At 36.0% G+C, this 18,810-nt stretch overlaps 1 protein-coding gene across 4 annotated transcripts in view; it reads right to left on the bottom strand.

The window, feature by feature from the left end:
- The window catches only part of TASP1 (taspase 1), a 58,692-nt gene that overhangs the window by 28,667 nt on the left and 11,215 nt on the right, over positions 1-18,810 (bottom strand). For all 4 annotated transcript variants that reach the window (XR_014024529.1, XR_014024530.1, XM_081313045.1 and 1 more), the window contains exons 5-10: positions 18,172-18,292; positions 16,669-16,753; positions 14,850-14,929; positions 10,373-10,479; positions 2,666-2,785; positions 251-329 (exon numbers count right to left, since the gene is read on the bottom strand). Coding sequence is in view for 2 of the 4 variants with exons in the window: in XM_081313045.1 (XP_081169171.1) it covers positions 251-329; positions 2,666-2,785; positions 10,373-10,479; positions 14,850-14,929; positions 16,669-16,753; positions 18,172-18,292 (592 nt within the window). In the remaining 2 variants the exon portion in view is untranslated. The remainder of the gene's footprint in view (positions 1-250; positions 330-2,665; positions 2,786-10,372; positions 10,480-14,849; positions 14,930-16,668; positions 16,754-18,171; positions 18,293-18,810) is intronic.

Raw genomic sequence — 18,810 nt, 5'->3', positions numbered from 1 at the left:
CTGAATTGGGGGGGGCAAACATTCTGTAATTGTAGATAGGTGATACAGAGACAGATCATTGATAGACATGCTTTATTTCTGAAATATACAATTAAATTAATTGCCCCACCTCCCATATTAAGTAGATGAAGATTTCCAGCTGAAGTAAAGCAGATTAGAAATATTTAGACATTTCAAGATATGCAGCATCAATATATCTCAAGTATTAGCATATACATTTCAGACAAATATTTATAAGAATAGTAAATACCTGAGGTACTCACAGCTGTAGAGTAAGGATTCTGAAATCCCATATTTTCAGCCCAGCAACCACATCCATAAAGAGCTGCCTGATAGAATAGGAAGAGGATTTTATGTAAAATCAGAGTTTAATCAAATGTTAGAAAATGACTTTCAATACAAACACAAGGCTTGTGCAAATCATCTGACGAGGTCCCTTATTTCTAAGCCTTCTACTTCCCGTGAACACTACAGCTTCCCTGCAGAGGACATGCTGAATCTTTTTTTTAATACTTGATAGAAAAATCCACAATAAAATAATTCATAAAAACAATACTCAACAAATACAATAAAACAAAATATTATAAGCTTAAATATTGGACAAGAATACATTATAGTCCCAAGAAATTTAATCTTTAGGATCTTCACTAATAAAATTCATAAAAGGATGCTACATTTCATAAAAAACCTCTTAGTTCTGCATTATCTTTTAATATGCTTCTGTATTAAATTTTCCATAGATAACATACATTTTTATTTTATAATGGCACATTTTCAATATAATTTACAATATTGGTATATTATCAGCAGGTAATTAACATATAACATTCTTAAACTGTACTCAGAAAAGGTTGTCAACAAGCATAATTTTACTTCTTCTACAAATTGCTTTGAATTAATACTGGTAATTACCCCTCTCTCCAAATTCCAAAAGATATTTATCTAAGGCACCTCTACTGAAGATCTAAAACACCTCTTTTTCACTGCCTTTCCAACAATTTAGGGGGGTATGATTCTGTAAATCTATTATGTATACAGCAGTACAGTACAATTTATAAATTAACTTCAATTAACTTCCTACATTCTAACAAATGTAGGAATGACTCAGAAGGGTTATCTCTGCCAAATTCTTTCCTACACTGGTTGATCCATGTTTTTTTTTAAGTCTGCCTCCAGAAGTTATTTAAATAATTGTTTAAGATGGTTACACAATTATTTTAAGAACGGTGTAAATTTTAGAGCAAATTTGCTGAAACCCTGGCAAGAAAATGGGAGAAATATCCCATTCACTGACTTTTACGGTGAATCTTCATTCAGAGATATATGCAGGAAGAGGACAAATGGCAAAATGAGTGTCATGCCACAAGCTCTGCCACTTTTATAAAGGCATTGGGATATTGCCATCATGTACAAAAGGGGCAGAGCTTATGCTGCTGCTCCAATGCTCGCTTCCTCGTTTTGCAAAATTATCCAATTTTCCCGTTTCTGTTTTAGTGGTTCAGACTGTATCTCAAAACCTTTTTCATAAATCATGAAAACTCAGAAAATGAATGATATCAGTCTGTAGGCTTATTATGTACTGTATACTGGTAAATGGCTTGGTTTGCTTCGTATCTTGTCATTTCTTCCAGAGCTCAAGGTAGCTTACGTGGAGATTTTATCTCATTTTATCCCCACCACATCCACCACGTAGGCTACGTTGGACTGAGAGAGTGACCACTCCAACATCAGCCAGTGAATTTTCATGATTGAGATGGAATTGAACCTGGGGTTCCTGATTCTGGTCGAGTATCTTAGCCATTACGCAACACTGATACAGAGAAGCCGTGAGGTTTCCTTTGGCAGGAATTTGATAAAAAAAAAATCCCTGCCTTGCACAGCCTCAACAGTATTTCAGAAATTAATGGAATAGTTGTGGATAAAACACCCGGTTAGAAACCAGGAGCCTATGAGTTCTAGCCCCTTAGGCACCAAGCCAGTTCGGTGACTTTGGGGCAACCAGTCTCTCTCACATCACTCTATGGCAGACATGTCAAACTCACGATGACATATTGGGACTGTTTTGCCATTGCCGGCAATGGGGTGGGCGTGGCTTCCGGATGATGCGTCTAGCCCGTGGGCCGGCAGTTTGACACCCCTGCTCTATGGCATCCTAAGGTGCCCCAGGCAACGGCAAACCACTTACAAAATCTTTGCTAACGAAACCGAGGAAATCTGTCTAGACCAGACATGTCAAACTCGCGACGTCACATGACGTCGCGCAACGTATCGGAGCTTTTTCTCCGTTGCCGGCAATGGGGTGGGCGCGGTTTTGGGATGACGCATCCGGCCTGTGGGCCGGCAGTTTGACACCCCTGGTCTAGACAGATGCCAGAAGTCAACACTGACTGGAAGGTATTTAAAAACAGTGGAATAGGAAACATAGTTTCCAAGTCAAATTTTTAACAAGCAAGCAGGATCACGCAATAACAGATCTTCAAATATCCCAGGCCCAAATCTAAAATGCATTATATTAAGTGCTTGGTAGGCTCCCACTGAGAGTAGATTATCATATAAATGTCTTAACCAGAACCAGCATCATTTTCATCACGTTAAAGAACGTGCTGTCTATTTGACACCAAGTGTGGTTCAAAAAATTAAAGATGCACTATCAGATTAAGCCTACCTGACCCACTCTCCCAGGATGTTTCAAAGCTAAGCCTCCACTGGACACGGCAGCAGCGACATTTCCTTCTTGATCAATAACAACTGCTCCAACGGTGTCCAATGTTTCTGACTCATTTTCCTATCCAACAGGAAAACAAAGAAAATGAGCAGTAAGGTATTTTTTGCAGTTGAAGACATATGGAGCCTAGAGCCAAATAACTATCAATGGGGGACAGGACTATTTACTTTTCTTGAACAGATTGTACTTGCTTTACATCCAGTCATTGAGATTACTTGCTAAGGTCAGTTTTGCATCTTAAGATATGAAGTTTATCTACAGGACAGAAGGCTGACTCAGCAATGACTCCAATCAGGGAAATAGTTTTATCAGCTTGTTCCAAATAAAACTTCATTAATACCGAAACACCTCTAATGCAGTATTTTCTTCCTCTGAATAAGCAAAATAAGACAGAGCTTTACTCAAAATGTATACAAGTCCCCAGGTTAAAAATGTCCCAATTTAAGGACATCTTATAGTTAAGAATGGAGCCTGTGCAGCAACATTCCAGTTAAATACACAATGATTCAAATTCACAACACTACTCACACGGTAGTTTAATATTGTTCCAGCCTACATACAAATTCAACTTAAGGACAGACTTTGGGAATGGAACTCATTCTTAAGCTGGGGGTTGCCTATAGCGTGAAGATACTTATGCAATGCCTTTTACCACATTAAGTACATTACAGTGGCGTTTGAAGAATATTTTTTTAAAAATTACATTTTTTCCTGCTAATAGTGATTAGGGTTAAAATAAGCAAAGTTGTTATTCTCTTTCTGATGCTCCTTTTCTTTCTCTCTTTTGGATACTGTTTGCTGTCTCTTATTCTTTACATAGCAGGGTACCAGGAATGAGATAGCTAGGAGTGGTCTGGATCAGGGGTCCCCAACCCCGGGTCTATGGACTGCTATTGGGCCGCAGCATGCCAGCAACTGGTCCGCACAAACAAGCAAAGCCCCATCCATGGAATGCAGGTAGCACACAAAACCACATACTTTCCAGTCCGTGGAAAAACCTTTCTCCATGGAACTGGTCCCTGGTGCCCAAAAGGTTGGGGACCTCTGGTCTGGATCATTACCAAAATGCTTTCAAAATCAGGCTCAAGATCAAGTGAAATTAAGTCATGGGCTGTAAATTACCCAATTCTGAAATGTATTTTTTAATAAAATGTAAGCTCTATTGGACTCAGATGGAACTTACTGCTCAATGCAAATCCAGACAGAACAGCAGTGAAAGGGGTATGTTTTTACAATTAATCCCTAAGTACCCCAATTTAGGGCTACGTTTTTCTGAATATACATTCACTGATAACTGAATGAGATTTAATATATTCCTGGATTTTTATCTTGTTTTATCCTTGTTTTAAGATTACTACAAAATCTGATATAATCAAATACACAATGCATTTGTTTTTAAAGTAATCATTTTTAGAGGCTACGGCTATCGGCAAAAACAAAGACTAGAGTTCCAACCATCATTTTACTAATTATCAGCTGGACTTTCAAAGGATCTTCTGCCAGAGCTTCCCATTACAAGCAAGTACTGCACATGAGTTTCGCATCCAAATTAGTATAGTGGAAAGTATAGTTGTATATATACTTCCTTCTAATGAAGATTAAAGTCCTTAGAACAAAGACACTCCAAGAAGCAACCAAAGGCCATCATAAATCCTCTTTAATCTGAATGACTTTGGTTCCAAGAGAGAATAAAAGTTGTAAATCTAGTTCGTTGCATTTTGCCATGCAGAAGCTCAAATAAGTTATGGAAAATGAAGTGTTTATGAAAACATATGAGAAGCCAATTATAGACCATTTTGGACAACCAAACGTTCTATGGCTCGTGACCTTCTTGCTTTGCAAGTTCTCTAGACTTCTCAATCAAAATGCCAAAAATAAAACAAAATGAAATGAAAACACCATTTCCTGCCATTTTGAACTGAGAATCAAGATAAAAACTGCAGTGCGAGTCTTAAACTGCCCCTTCCTGCAACTCCCTCTGAAATCCAGGGGGAATAACAGGGGTGTCAATACTGGGGATATGATCCTATCTATATTCCAATGACATCTCTCATCCATTAGTAAGACTCTGATCTGCCAAAAAATATTAAGTTCAGCTCTTGGAAACCTTGCTTTACTTAAAAGCTGTTGTAGCTTTGGATAAATCTAACTTTTTTCATTCAAAAGAGTGGCGTTTTTCTTACGCGTTTGTCCTAGATGGTTGTTGGTCTGCTTGTTTTTGCATGGTACTCATCTAGTTTTTAAGGCAAAGTTATCAATGTGTGATGCCTCAAACTGTTTTGTTTATCAGCCATCCTGCTTGGAGCCAGATGCAGATTTGGGCTGAAGACTGACTGACCTTAAATCACCCTGCTGCTTTCTATGTTTAAGGGAGGACTAGAACCTGGCCTTTTCCACCTCTAATTTAAAACCACTAACCCCTAAAACCACTCTATCATGGTGGCTCTTTTTCCACTCCTTTTATTTCCAAGTGATTTTTTGTTTCAAAATCATTTTCACCATTGGATTCTGAAAAAAATAAAATTTCCCTATTAAAAATCACTCTATGGACACCAGGTTTATTGTACACATATGGAAACTAAAAATAAATGGATCTAATACCAAAGAACTAAGCAAAATAGAGGAAGAGAGGCTTATATTTCTAATAATGGAACATACCAAGGGCAACCACAGCATATACATTCCTAAAATCCCCAAACTTCAGGAGCTGAAGCAGGGAGGGCAATAGGAATAATCTAATCCACAAAAAAAATGCTCACAGCTGTTAAGACTGCAACCCTTCAGTGAAACATCTGCATCCTGAAGACAAGTATCTAACGGCACTGTTTTTAAGGCTCCTGCAGCCATTCAATATTATGCCAAACATTTGGTAGTTATGATTTTTAAAATTATATTGATTTAATGGCCTTATGCAATTATTACATATTTTAATTTAGATCAACTGTTACATTTAATACTTAAACTTTCAAATTCATTTGAACATAGATATGTTAATCCATCAACAGCTCTTACCCCTTGAACATTCCTGTAAAACTGCCCCCTATGTTATTGTTATTGTTGTTAGCCGCCCTGAGTCCTTCGGGAGATAGGGCGGCATATAAGTCCCAATAATAAATAAATATAAGGGACGTGGTGGCTCAGTGGGTTGAGACGCTGAGCTTGTCGATTGGAAGGTCGGCAGTTTGGCGGGTCGAATCCCGAGTGCCGCGTAGCAGAGTGAGCGCCTGTTACTCGTCCCAGCTTCTGCCAACCTAGCAGTTCGAAAGCACGTAAAAATGCAAGTAGAAAAATAGGGACCACTACGGTGGGAAGGTAACAGCGTTCCGTGCGCCTTTGGCGTCTAGTCATGCCGGCCACATGACCACGGAGACGTCCTTGGACAAGCGCTGGCTCTTCGGCTTTGAAACGGAGATGAGCACCGGCCCCTAGAGTCGGAAACGACTAGCACGCACGTGCGGGGGAACCTTTACCTTTACCTTTAATAAATAAATAAATAAATAAAATAATCCTCCAAAGTATTCAACATTTATTTCCTGTCCATTCCAATGGCATCACTAGCCGTGCCTCTTGCAGGTCTCACACCTAGCTCTAACCTTTTATATAAAAATACATTGGATCTCAAGAATAGGAAGCAAAAAGGCAACATAGCCCAGTCTAAAACTAGCAATCAGAAATACATTGTCTACAAAGTAACATTAAAAAGATATGTATATTTATACGGATGCCCGTTATTTATTTTCCATGTCACCATTTAAATAAGAGAGATCAACCTTATGGTTTACATTCAGAATCCCCATGACTGAAACTCATGAGGATTCTGGAAGACAGAACACATTCAACAGTAAAAAGGAAATTTTGGTCATTCCTTTCTCCCAGAGCAGCCCTGCGATGACTAAAAAAAAATGTTCTGGAGGTATTAAAAGCAGGGTGGATAATAATATTTTTAATTGGATTTTTTCTGATTTAAATTGGATTTTTTTATTTTTATCAAATTTATTTTAATAAAATGCTTTTGGAGTAAAAATCTATCAAAATATAGTTTTCTATTTAAGATACATTAATAATTTAGCTTATTCAGCATGAAATGGAGCTTAGCTATGTAGCATGAGGCTGTATATTCTGCAATATTTACATTTTTGGTAAACCCATTCAATGAATCCAGGCTCTGCAAACTGAGATAACGTGCACTGCATTGATGCATTCACACAATTTCACAGGAACTATCAGATAAATCATAAAACAAAGTTCAGGAATATTCCTTTATCCCATTGTTTTGCAAATCTATGTACATTACAAACTGTATGATTGTTTGCAAAGAAATGAATCTGTACCAGGCTCTGAGTATTTTAGTTAAATAAAAGAATTTGAGTAGTTTTCCAACTATGTGTGATTAACCTGTTAGCCTAAAATCGGTTCCGATATCGCTGTTCTACTAACCTGACAGCTTATTATTCTAAACAGGAAACCTTCATTTTGATTGCAAATAATAATATTAAAAATTCTGACTACCAGCAAGAACGAGTCCTTATATTTAAAGAGCACCTGTCATTCCAGATCCATCATGGCAGCGCCTGTTAGCAGGCATCCACTCACCTGCTGCCTGCCACGTCCCTCACCTTGTTGTGTCACTGCCACATCATCAGCCGTCCCATTAAAGTGAATGGGATTGTCGGTGAGTCAACAGCGGGTCAGAGGAGGAGCCGCTGCGGGACAGGGATGACTGTTGCTCTTTAAAAATTATGATTTAAATCAAGTTGATTTAAACAAAGCCCTTTTACTAGTAACTTAAATCGTGATTTAAATCAACTTGATTTAAATCAAATCCATCCTGTATTGAAGATTCCAAAATTGGGAGGCATTTTATCTAAGAAACAGAGACAAAACGTATCTCTGGGAGCCGATGATTCAGTGTCAACTTCTGGTGACTGCCTGGACTAGTCCCTTTGGTTTTTGGAAATGTTTGTCTTTACTTGCTTCCTAGGAGAAAGTGACTGGTCCAAGATCACTTAGCTATTTTTGTGTACAAAGCAGGACCTGAAGTTACAGTCTTCTGGTTTCTAATCTGGTGTCTCAACCACTATACCAAACTGGCGCTCTCTGGAAATTCATCGCTTACCAATTTCTTCAACAGTAGCGGGAACTAAATTATTTTTTTTTGCAAAGGGAAGCAATTGTTCCTTTTATAGAATATTAATTCTGTTCCTTCCTCATATCAATTAAAGGGGGGGGTTTTTAGCTAAGAAATCACTTGTATTTCAGCGGCCATAAAACTTAATCCACTTACTATAAAATTCAGTGTATACTGCTTGTTATGAATTGTTCAAGTAAAACAATCCAGATTTGCATTTAATTATGCACCATAGCCATATGACTAGAATATTGTTTTATGTCAACTTCAACATCTGGCATCAAATCATAAAAGAGGTGAAAATGCTGTCAAGTACATTTTCTTGGCAAAGTTACAGAAGTGGCTTGTATTGCTTTCTAGGATGGCTTCTCAACTCTCTCCATCTATGACTCCAGAAATAATCAGATTATTGTAAAACAAAGAGGTGGCATACACAAAAGCATTGCTGGCAGTACTTTATAAAGCATGTGTCTCAAACACCTGGCCTGTGGGCCACAGCTGGAGCACTGAGGCCTTTTAGTCCTCGAAACTACCAAAACCCATCCTGCCTCATTGTCTTGTCCCACATGCAGGTGCTATGCAAGCACATGATGCTGTGCACATGAAGAGAAGGAACACTGCCGGTGATATCACCATTTGTCTGTGCTAGCAGCCCCATATCTTTGTACGCAGAGCAACACAGCAGTGAGGTATGGGAGGACAAGCAAGTTGCAGATTGCAACCAGGGCAATGCAGCTTTTTACTGCATTATAGTAAGCAACGTATTTTTGCTTTTAGTAACAATTACTGTCCTTTAGTTTTTATATTTTGTTTATAAAAACACACAATTTTAATTATTAATAAAAATAATATTTCTCGCATTTTGCAGAAGTTCAAATACTGCCCACTAATTAGCTCATTTTATGCAATGCAGTGTTCAGATTCATTTAAATTCAAAAGTCCTTGGTATAAGGTATCAAAACAGGATCATGACATCTCGGGTACTGATATTGCAGTTCTACACATAAATTTTATAGCATTTCTCAATTCAGTTGTGAATGTGGCAACTGAATGTTATAACAAGATATGCTATAACAAGATGTATGAAATCTCAAATAACAGGTTGATAACCTCATGTTCTGGCATATTGGAAGCATTGACTTGCCCTTTATAATATGAATTAATACCATTATCAACCTTCCTGTAATACTTCTAAGGATCATTGTTTTCTTAAGATATTTTTTTTAAAAAAACCAAAATAAATACCTGAATAATATATAAACTTTTTCTCTGAATCACTTTCCCCACAAAAGGAGATAACAAAGCAATATGTTCTGCAGATGTTCTTGCACATCTTAATTCTTTGTGGCAAAATACGTTAAATATATATTCAAAAGCTATATTCAGCAACAAGAAAATCAGGATGCTGAAATTAATCTTAGTAAACAAATATCAACCTGCCTTTTGACTAGAGGACTATTCTGGATCAGTCAATGCTAGATAAATGCCCAGACATGTTTACCTACCTGATATTTAAGGTTTCAGCCCTTTCCAGATCCACAGAATATGCTTTAAACTGAGAAATTTTCATCAAAATCTTAAACTGGAGAAAATGTCTCAACAGATATTTATCTTTTCATTTTGCATTTGTCATGCACATTCTGAAAAAGTGAAAATAGTAAAATACATCATCAAGCTATAATGGTGCAGTAGACTTGCTCTCAGATAAAATAATGGCTTGGATTCAAATGTGTGTGTAATGGCAGCTCAGAAAAAACAATGATACTTAAAATTAATCATAACAATGGCTTGTAGTTGTGATTAAAGTGCACCTATTTTAATGGATCTACTCACATACGTGATTTTTTAAAGCTAGCATGTTATATTTCATTTTCCCCCCACTTATTTCTTACTCAAGTTTAGGCATGCGCACGCACACACACACACATCACACTTTCAAGATAAAATAGTATTATTCAGAATGCAGAAAGGGTTGACAAGAGAAAATATAGTTAAATTTAAATACTGATATAGGCTTTCACAGCTGGTATCTGTTGGGCAGCGTTGGACTTCAGGATTTAGTGACCATGGACTAGATAATAGATTTCATGATGTTTCCTACTGAGTAAAAAGAGTACTGGTCAGTACTGACCTATTTTGGTTAGTAGGTTACAAGCACAACTAAAGTTCAGTGTAATCTCAGGCAAACTAGGTATCTAATCTAGGAACTATTTTGGAAACCAACATATTGTTGCCTGTATTTTACCAACTGTAAATAGAGAACATACTGACACACGCAGGTATAAGAATATTATATTGTATTGCCTAGATCCGTGTCCATGTATGCAAGGGCTTTTCACAAATACAATCCGACTGATTGCTCCTCAAATAAACAAACACTCCAAAGAAACATTAATTAGAAGAATCTAGTATATGAAAAAGCCACACACACATTACATCATTTTCAGTTTATTGAGCTCTTAACCTTTGAACTTTGTTAAAGGATTAAGAATGACTAACATCTTTCTCCAGATACTGACCTTTTCACTTGTTTGTCGTCTTTTCTTCAGCTGAAAAAGATTTGTTTCTACTTTTTCAGCCAGCTCTAGTTTCCTCTTGTTCCTTTTAAAAGCTGCTAAACTAAGTCCTGTAAAACATTTAATAGCATTTACATTTCTGAAGAACTAAAACTATTAACTTTAGTAAATGCAACTCTTCTGACTTTCGCCCAACAAACTCAAGCATATATCCAGCATCTGTCTACTGATTTAATTCTTTAACTAGCAATACAATCCTATACAATTTTAACCAAAAGACATCGCTTTTAAACAATCAGAAAAAAAGAAGAAACATGTTTAAGTTTTACATTTAAGAAAATAAAAGTAAATTAAGCAGATAATAACTGCAATCTCTAATGCAATGAAATAAATTGGGTAGCAAGACTCTGAATTCTTCCTTCTCCAGCCTTCAAACATTAAAATAGTAAATGGATGGTCTCAAAGACAATCTCTAATAACCTTTTCAGCTCTAATTATGTCCATTTGTCTGAGTGATGCAATTTTAATAGGGGCGTTAAGAAATTGTTACTTCCACTAAACACAAGACTGCCTGCCAACTTTTAAGGATCTGAATTGCTACCTTGCCCTCTTTAGAAAAACCCTTCCCAGACTAAAATTATTATGTGTACATGCCATTGCAACTGTTTATATTTTCTCAAGTATTTCTCTCTTAACAAAAACCCAAGAAATTCAGCTAGGAACCATAAGCAGTCTACCACTTAGACACTGAAGAGATCCATCTTTGCAGGTTCTTAGCGTATGTCATCGTGGGTCATCAGGTGATGCCTTGAGATCAGTGGAGACTTTCAAAACTCTTCTTTATTATTGAGTAAGAGTGTTTTGATCTTTTCTCTCCACACTTTGTTTTTCTCTCACAAATATCTAGGTGAATAACCCTGTTTAGTCTTTTTGAGTCTCTCAGCATCTCATGGTGTTAACAAAATCGTTAAAATGCAATTTCCTTAACTGGGACAAACTTAAGGTTTTTAATTTACATGAATAGCTGCTCCCTATAAGGTTGCCTATTTTCCCAAGCAATCAAACCACACTGCAGTTTTATGCAACTTTCAGCAATAGTCATAAATCTGAAATATCTATAAACCCTGAAACCTAAATGATTTTAAGAGTATTCCCTTCCCCCATGAGTAAAGTGATGTCATTCCATCTTCAAAGAATGATTCGCTGGATAAGAGACCTGCTGTTTAAACTCAGGTATTTCACTGACTGCTTTATTGATATAAACAAGTTAAGCGTTTTATTCTATAATGAATAGAAAAATTTGGAAAATTGCCTTTTGGTGAAAAATACACACAATCATACAAATTCTTTGTAGTGAGATAAATGCTACTATTTCACTACAGAATATGGAACTTTATGTCTTGAGTAATTCAACAGAATCACTTTGCAATCTTTTTCCAAGATCCTCAAGCCCAATTAACATCAGCTTGAGTGTGTCTTTAGATGCTATGTTTTCCTTTAGTTTTTGAATGCTGCAATTTCTGGTGCCAATTCATATTAATTTATCTTTTTGCACACTATCTGTGCTATACAGTATAAAAGGAAAAGGTTGCATTGCTAGCAAATGCTGATGCATAATCAGTAATTGATGAGAAAGGAAATAAACTCTTGATGTTATCAGCAGAGTTACTAGATCCTGGAAGAGTAATGCCTATTTACCATGTACAGATTTGACATCTGGCCCAATTGCAACTTTGAATTTTATGCCTCTGTCCTTGTCGTGGAGCTTGCTATTGCTAATGGGAATATGTTTTAGGTTGAGGAGTTGTGTAAACAATTACTTTGCCTCAGGAAATTGATCAAAAAATTCTCTGAACAGATTTCCATCTTGTTTCAGTTGCTTTTGTTGCATTCCTACTGAGACTGGCCATCTTGCAATATCGCTCCCAGGCGCGTATGTCAAATACACAGAACTTAACTTATCTGAAGAGGAGGTGTCATCTTCTCTGCCTTCTACTCAACAGAAAATTGGCTATCTGCTAGAGTGCCATTTCTATTTTTCTAGATGCCATTATATTAGGAATTCTCCTTGTTTACCCATTCAGTTGCCAGGCGGACTTTAATAGATTGTAGGAAAAAGGTGAAGTGAATCATATCATCAGTCTTAGCTCTCCTATACAGTGCATCACAGTCTATACGGAGAGGGGGGGAAATGGAAGGTTGGCACCAGTTTTGAGAAGAACAGAATTCAGCATCTTCCTATTTTGGATTGAAGGGAAGACAGTGGTCTCTAATTTTGTCCCAGATTGAGTTTAAAGGTTCTGCCAATGCAGCCAGCAACTGCTATTTCTTCTATATACTTGATCACTCTTACAGTGCTATTTTCCAAAACTCTGCTTGAAACATTATATACTTTGTTCCTCTACCTTCAATCAAGTCAACTGAATAAATGTTAAGAAATGCAATTCAGATTCATTGTGTCTGCAGTATACTGAAATTTAACAGAAAATTTTTAATTATAAATTTAACAATGTTAGAAATCATGAATGATCACCCTGCCTATTTTATTAACAGCATTAAAGCAATTATACTTCTATACCTGTGTAATATAACCATTTGAAGTATTTTAGAAGCCCTAAAAATATTAGGTGTAATCACAAAAAAGGGGGCATATATCTAATCCTCAGTAAAGCAGTCCAGTTATGATCAATCATAGAGCACCCCCTGGCAGTCATTTCTGGTGTATGCTGAAAAGGCTATGAAGATGAAATAATATGAAATTCTCTTTCAAAGAGAGTGGGAAAGCAGAACTACACAGAAAACACTATATATGACAATTAATGCAACAAAAAATATTTTTATTGCAATCATAAACTCATAATGCCTCTGTACCAATGAGAAATTTAAATATTTTAAGGTAACATAATGGTACTCTGTTGTTGCTAACATTTCAGTAGGCTGGCTCAAAATGACAGATTCCAATCTCAAAACTGTTTTGATCCAACAAACCAGAGAATGATTCTTGATTATCTATTTAAGTAATATCACATTCAATTTAAAGTGGAAATTCAGGAAAGATACAGGCTTGCGGGCCAGACGCGTCATCCGGAAGCCACGCCCACCCCATTGTCAGCAATGGCAAAATAGTCCCGATATGTCTCGCGACGTGCAAGGAACACTTTCAAAGAAGAAATTATTTTTCTCTTCTCTTATACAATTACCATGATGTAAGGAGATAAAGTGAAAATAAAAACCAAACATAATAAAGGAAATTATAATAGAAAATTAACAGCTAATATCCATTTGTGCAGAATGCTGTGAGTACAGTTAAATACTACTGGGATGGGATATTCTACAATGAAATGATTTTTAAAGAATCAGAAAATATGCCTTCATAAATTACAAATATATTCTATGTAGACTTGAAAATAGTTCTATACATGGTAAAAATAAATTATACAAATTATATGTAAAAATACATCATCATTATCATTAATGTGGAAAGTTAAAATTTCCCAAACATAAATAGCAATGGCACTTTCAATAATCTCAAACAAAATATTTATTTTGCAGTAGTTGTAACCTGCTTCATCCCAAAGGATTCTGAACGGTATATAATATCAAACAAATGTAATGAAGACAAGATATTTAACAGAAATCTTCGTATCTGCAGTGTTTTAAAGATCTGTAAGATACAATTGTAAATCTTACGTTTTTTTTCCTTTCTACTCTTGCAATCCTGTGATCTTCAAACATTTTCTCAGTAGTAATTGAAAAGTCTGCTCTATATTATCCATAATTTAACCACAAGCTGAATAAATCACCACTTCTAATAAAATAAAACACCACCAGTGATAATTGTAATAATTAATTATTCTCAAATGTATATGTCGCCCAACTCTCAAAGGCTCTGGGCAGCTAACCATCATAAAAAAACATTAAAAACAATAAAACAGAAAAGGACAAAAATGGAGACATAACAAATCCAAACGGGAACAAATTAAAAAAAGAAAAAGGTGTTTTGCTCACGCTCATCAAAGCCCTTTGTGAAAAGCCAGAGCTTCAGGACCCTTCAAATTACTAGTTCTGAGGGACTTCTTGGATCACAGAAGAACCTCACTCCAGAAGACTACAAAGGTGGTGGGCTTCCAGAGTCCAGAAAGATGGCAGATGGAGCACAAACCAGTCCTGCCAGATCAAATTGGCCATACTATCAGACAGATACTATGGCAGGCAAGCAGTCCATCGAGTAACCAGGTTCTATGCCAGGTAGGCCTTTATAGGGAGCAACCCGCAGCTTGAATTTTAATATTGAAAAAAATACTATTATTTAACTATATTTGCTATAATGACTTTGAAATAATAGTTATGGTGCAATCCCCCCTATAAAAGGGCTGATGTGACTATGGTCTATTGGTATGACTTGTACCTAAACAATTCCATTTCACTGGTTTCCGAGTGTCCCTTTAACACTTTCAATAGTAATTTCCAATAAACTCACTTGTTGCCATGACTCCTGGAGGACAGGCTGCTATCCCATGATCCACTGCCCATCTGAAGGCTCCCTCAGCAACTAAGAAACTGCAAAATAAGAGAGAACGAACAAGTGGCTGGGAGAAGACACTCTGGCAGGAAATATTTTCATATCTTTCAGTATAATGGCAAACTATTTAACTACTTCCTAGCTAGTAGAATTGTTCTAATTAAGTCAAAGCAAAATTGCAGGAAACAACAGAAAACATAATATTCTTTACAGTGTTAAATGATGCACAGCCCCACCCTAAGCAGGTTTGTTTTAGAAGTAATCCAATTATCACTGGCATCTACTCTTTTTAATAATCTCACAATCTAAGCCACATTTTTGAATCTGTGAAGAAATACTACAGGTCCAAAATACTTAATTGAGAGGCAAATTAAATTTTATTAATGTTGAAAGGAGCAGCTATTACATGCCTTGGCTTTCCAAAAAAAACCTTTAAACAAGATTTTTACTGAAATCTAGGAACTCAATGCTTATAGTGACTCCCTAGGACTACCAAGAAATTTCAACAAGTTGACAAAGCAGATGGAATTCAGGTTTTCCACATGCTATAATAAAATAGAATTGGATATTCAGAAAATTATTTTTCCCCTCGTACTTGGAACACCTCTGTAGAAAACAGACATTATAGTTTATGTTCAATTGCTTATGAAAATTAAAAGTTAGAAAATATTATTTCCAGAATAAAAATTATCATGACCATATACATTTCAATCTCAAATCAGCCAATTCTTGAAACATATGTTTTGTTTTGAACTTGGAACACTCAAACAGCCTTTTTGAGTGTTCCAAGCTCAAAACAACATGTGCATTCCAAGAGTTTTTTTCCAAGGTAAAATATGCTAATTTAAAAAATTTAAATCTGCCAAATTTTTGCTTGTAACAGAGTCTATGCTGATTTTCTGCACTAACATTACGAAGAAAATGACCAATGGATTCAGTATTTTTTACAGGAAGGGGACATAGAAAATATAATTTCTGTCTGCCCGGATGGCTGTTTGTCTCCAAGCCAAAATGTGCTACCTAAACAGAAAATGGCTGAAATTGTAGCTATTTCACCTTGTTAAAATGTTAGGTAAACACCACAAGTTCTTAAAAGATTCTGGGGTATGGAGGCATATTGATAAATTTTTGTTTCCTAAAAGGAATTGTTAATTTTTGTTCCCCCAATATCAATTTAAATAGGTTACTTTGATCAATTTTGGTAACTGTCATCTACTTGGATTTGGGCCTTAAGGTGTGAAAAGTATAAGTTTGTTCTGGTACCCATTATTTTTGAAGCGAATATAGGGTGATGTTCAAATTTGGTTCTGTTGGAATACTTGAACCTTTTCAAGTTATTTTATCAAAACGCAGCCAATAGTGAATGTTCTGATGAAATGTTTAGCAGGGCTATTTTGTTCTGCGCTCAAAATGAAATATATTTTCTATTTTGTCTATACCCTTAAGTGAAAGCATACGTTAAAATTTTATAAATCTGGAAGTTAAAGGAGATGAAGAAATCTATGTTTTTAAAACAATATTTAGTTTGACATTTACTGGACTCAAAGGTTAAACATCAGAATAGAAGCTTTGCAATTGTGTAAATATATATATATATAAACAACCACAGTGAAAGAAATTATGAGTACAAATATTATCCTTAATTTTGAATTCTATTTACAGCCATAGTAAAATATATAAACCAAGCTTCTATCAATAAGAATAACTTTCAAAAATTGCATTACAATTAAGGAGGACGAAGAAACAATAAGAAGAAAAAGCAGAATAAAGTAATTACCAAGGCGGAATTCTGCCAGCAGATAGTTTTCCCTTCTGCCCTTCACATAATAATTTATTTGCCACGGAGACTGGATTTTTGATTCCTGAAAAACACAGTTTATCTAAGAGAATTGCAACATTGTGTTACAGACAAATTGCAATACATTAAACATATGCCTTACTTTTTTTTTCAGATTTTGGTGTTGAAAGAAACTGATATTAATAAGAAAAAAGTCAGACAAAAATTTATTTACTGAATCCTATGTTAAAATGAGGGACGCGGTGGCTCAGTGGGTTAGGACGCTGAACTTGTCGATCAGAAGGTCGGCAGTTTGGCGGGTGAAATCCCGAGTGCCGCATAAGAGTGAGCGCCTGTTACTCGTCCCAGCTTCTGCCAACCTAGCAGTTCGAAAGCACGTAAAAATGCAAGTAGAAAAATAGGGACCACTACAGTGGGAAGGTAACAGTGTTCTGTGCGCCTTTGGCATCTAGTCATGCCGGCCACATGACCACGGAGACGTCCTCGGACAAGCGCTGGCTCTTCGGCTTTGAAACGGAGATGAGCACTGGCCCCTAGAGTTGGAAATGACTAGCACACATGTGCGGGGGAACCTTTACCTTTACCTATGTTAAAATGATGATGGAAATCATGTCACCCACACTAGGGCCCTTTTTCTCAACAGAAACACATATTAAAGGACGGATTCACTCGTCAATATTAAAGATTAGAATATAATTTTCTCTCTTAAAACAAATTAAAACACACAATCATATACATATGAACAATTATCATTTTCCCTAAATGAATATTGCAATGTTAACTTACACTATAAGAGAAAGCTTTACATATATATACTATTAAAGTGATACATATTCAAGAATTCTATCTACTTTTACTGTATTCATTTTCAAAGATATACCAAAATAACTGTAATATGTTCCCTGCATTTGTTTTTTAAAAAAGGCCAATGAACATGAACAGCGTGATTCTAGGCAGTATTAGTATGTTCCAAAAACAGATATATTAAGCCAATACAAAGAAAAACCAATTGCCATCCTGATTATCTAGTCACACTTATTTCAATGGGAAACATTCTACTGATTTAATATTTCTTCTATGTTCTGAATTCAGACTATATTTTCTGTGTTTCTCTCTCTCTCTCTCTCTCTCTCTCTCTCTCTCTCTCTCTCTCTCTCTCATAATAGCATAACTATTTCAGGAAATTTCATCTACCACAAATCATTGCCAAGAACATTTCAAATGCATTTATTTGTTGTTGTTGTTGTTTTTTAAAAAAGGCCAATGAACATGAACAGCGTGATTCTAGGCAATGTATAAAAAATCCAAAACAAAGCAGCAGTTGGCAATAACAGTAATAATCACTAGTATGTGACTTGGCTCACATTTCTATCAACTTACTCATTTTGGCCTCAATGTGAGATTGGTTGTGACATGACTAAATATATAGCCAAAGATCCTTCTGGTATCAATGTTACATCTTTGAGACCCTAATCTACATACCACTGAGAGCTCCCACTGCTCCAAAATTTAGTGATTTTCCATCCATAATACTGGCATCACATTCAATTTCACCTAAGAGGTTTAGATTAGATCCCATTCCTGCATTTGTAAAGGGTGAATCCTATAAAGAAATTTAAAGAAAAAAAACATATAAACAAAACATTCATATTATCACAACAAACAACTTGGGTCGAATTATTGTTATTGAGCCAATGTGTTGCCAATACTCAGCCTGCTAGTTTTAATTCATGATCGCCTACAGAAAACAGAAGAGGATAGGAGTAAGACAGAAAAGAGAAAAAAAACTGAGGGCAAGTGAAAGCAGAACTATGAAGCGGATAAAGGTGGAGAACGTTTTTGATTTGATACACAATTATTCATCTGAGATACAGATTCCACACAGGTATGTTCTGGGTTTTCTTTAAAAACCCATTTTTACCATTCCATTTTCATCTAGGCAGTATAGGTAGTGAGACCCCTATTGCTGTCACACACTGAAGTTAAGGGACAGGATATCAAGTGAAGAGCCTCCCAAATGACAATAGTAACAGCCAAACAACTACACAAAAGCAAGAGGAGGAGCAAGGATGGGAACGGACGTGTGAAACCTCCAATCTTTTACTCTATGAATTCTGCCAT

This window comes from Vipera berus (assembly GCF_964194415.1).
Source record: "Vipera berus genome assembly, chromosome: 1".
NCBI classification, from domain to species: Eukaryota; Metazoa; Chordata; class Lepidosauria; order Squamata; family Viperidae; genus Vipera; species Vipera berus.
The sequence above is the reverse complement of the archived record's forward strand: the minus strand, read 5'-3'. Positions and strand labels throughout refer to the sequence as shown.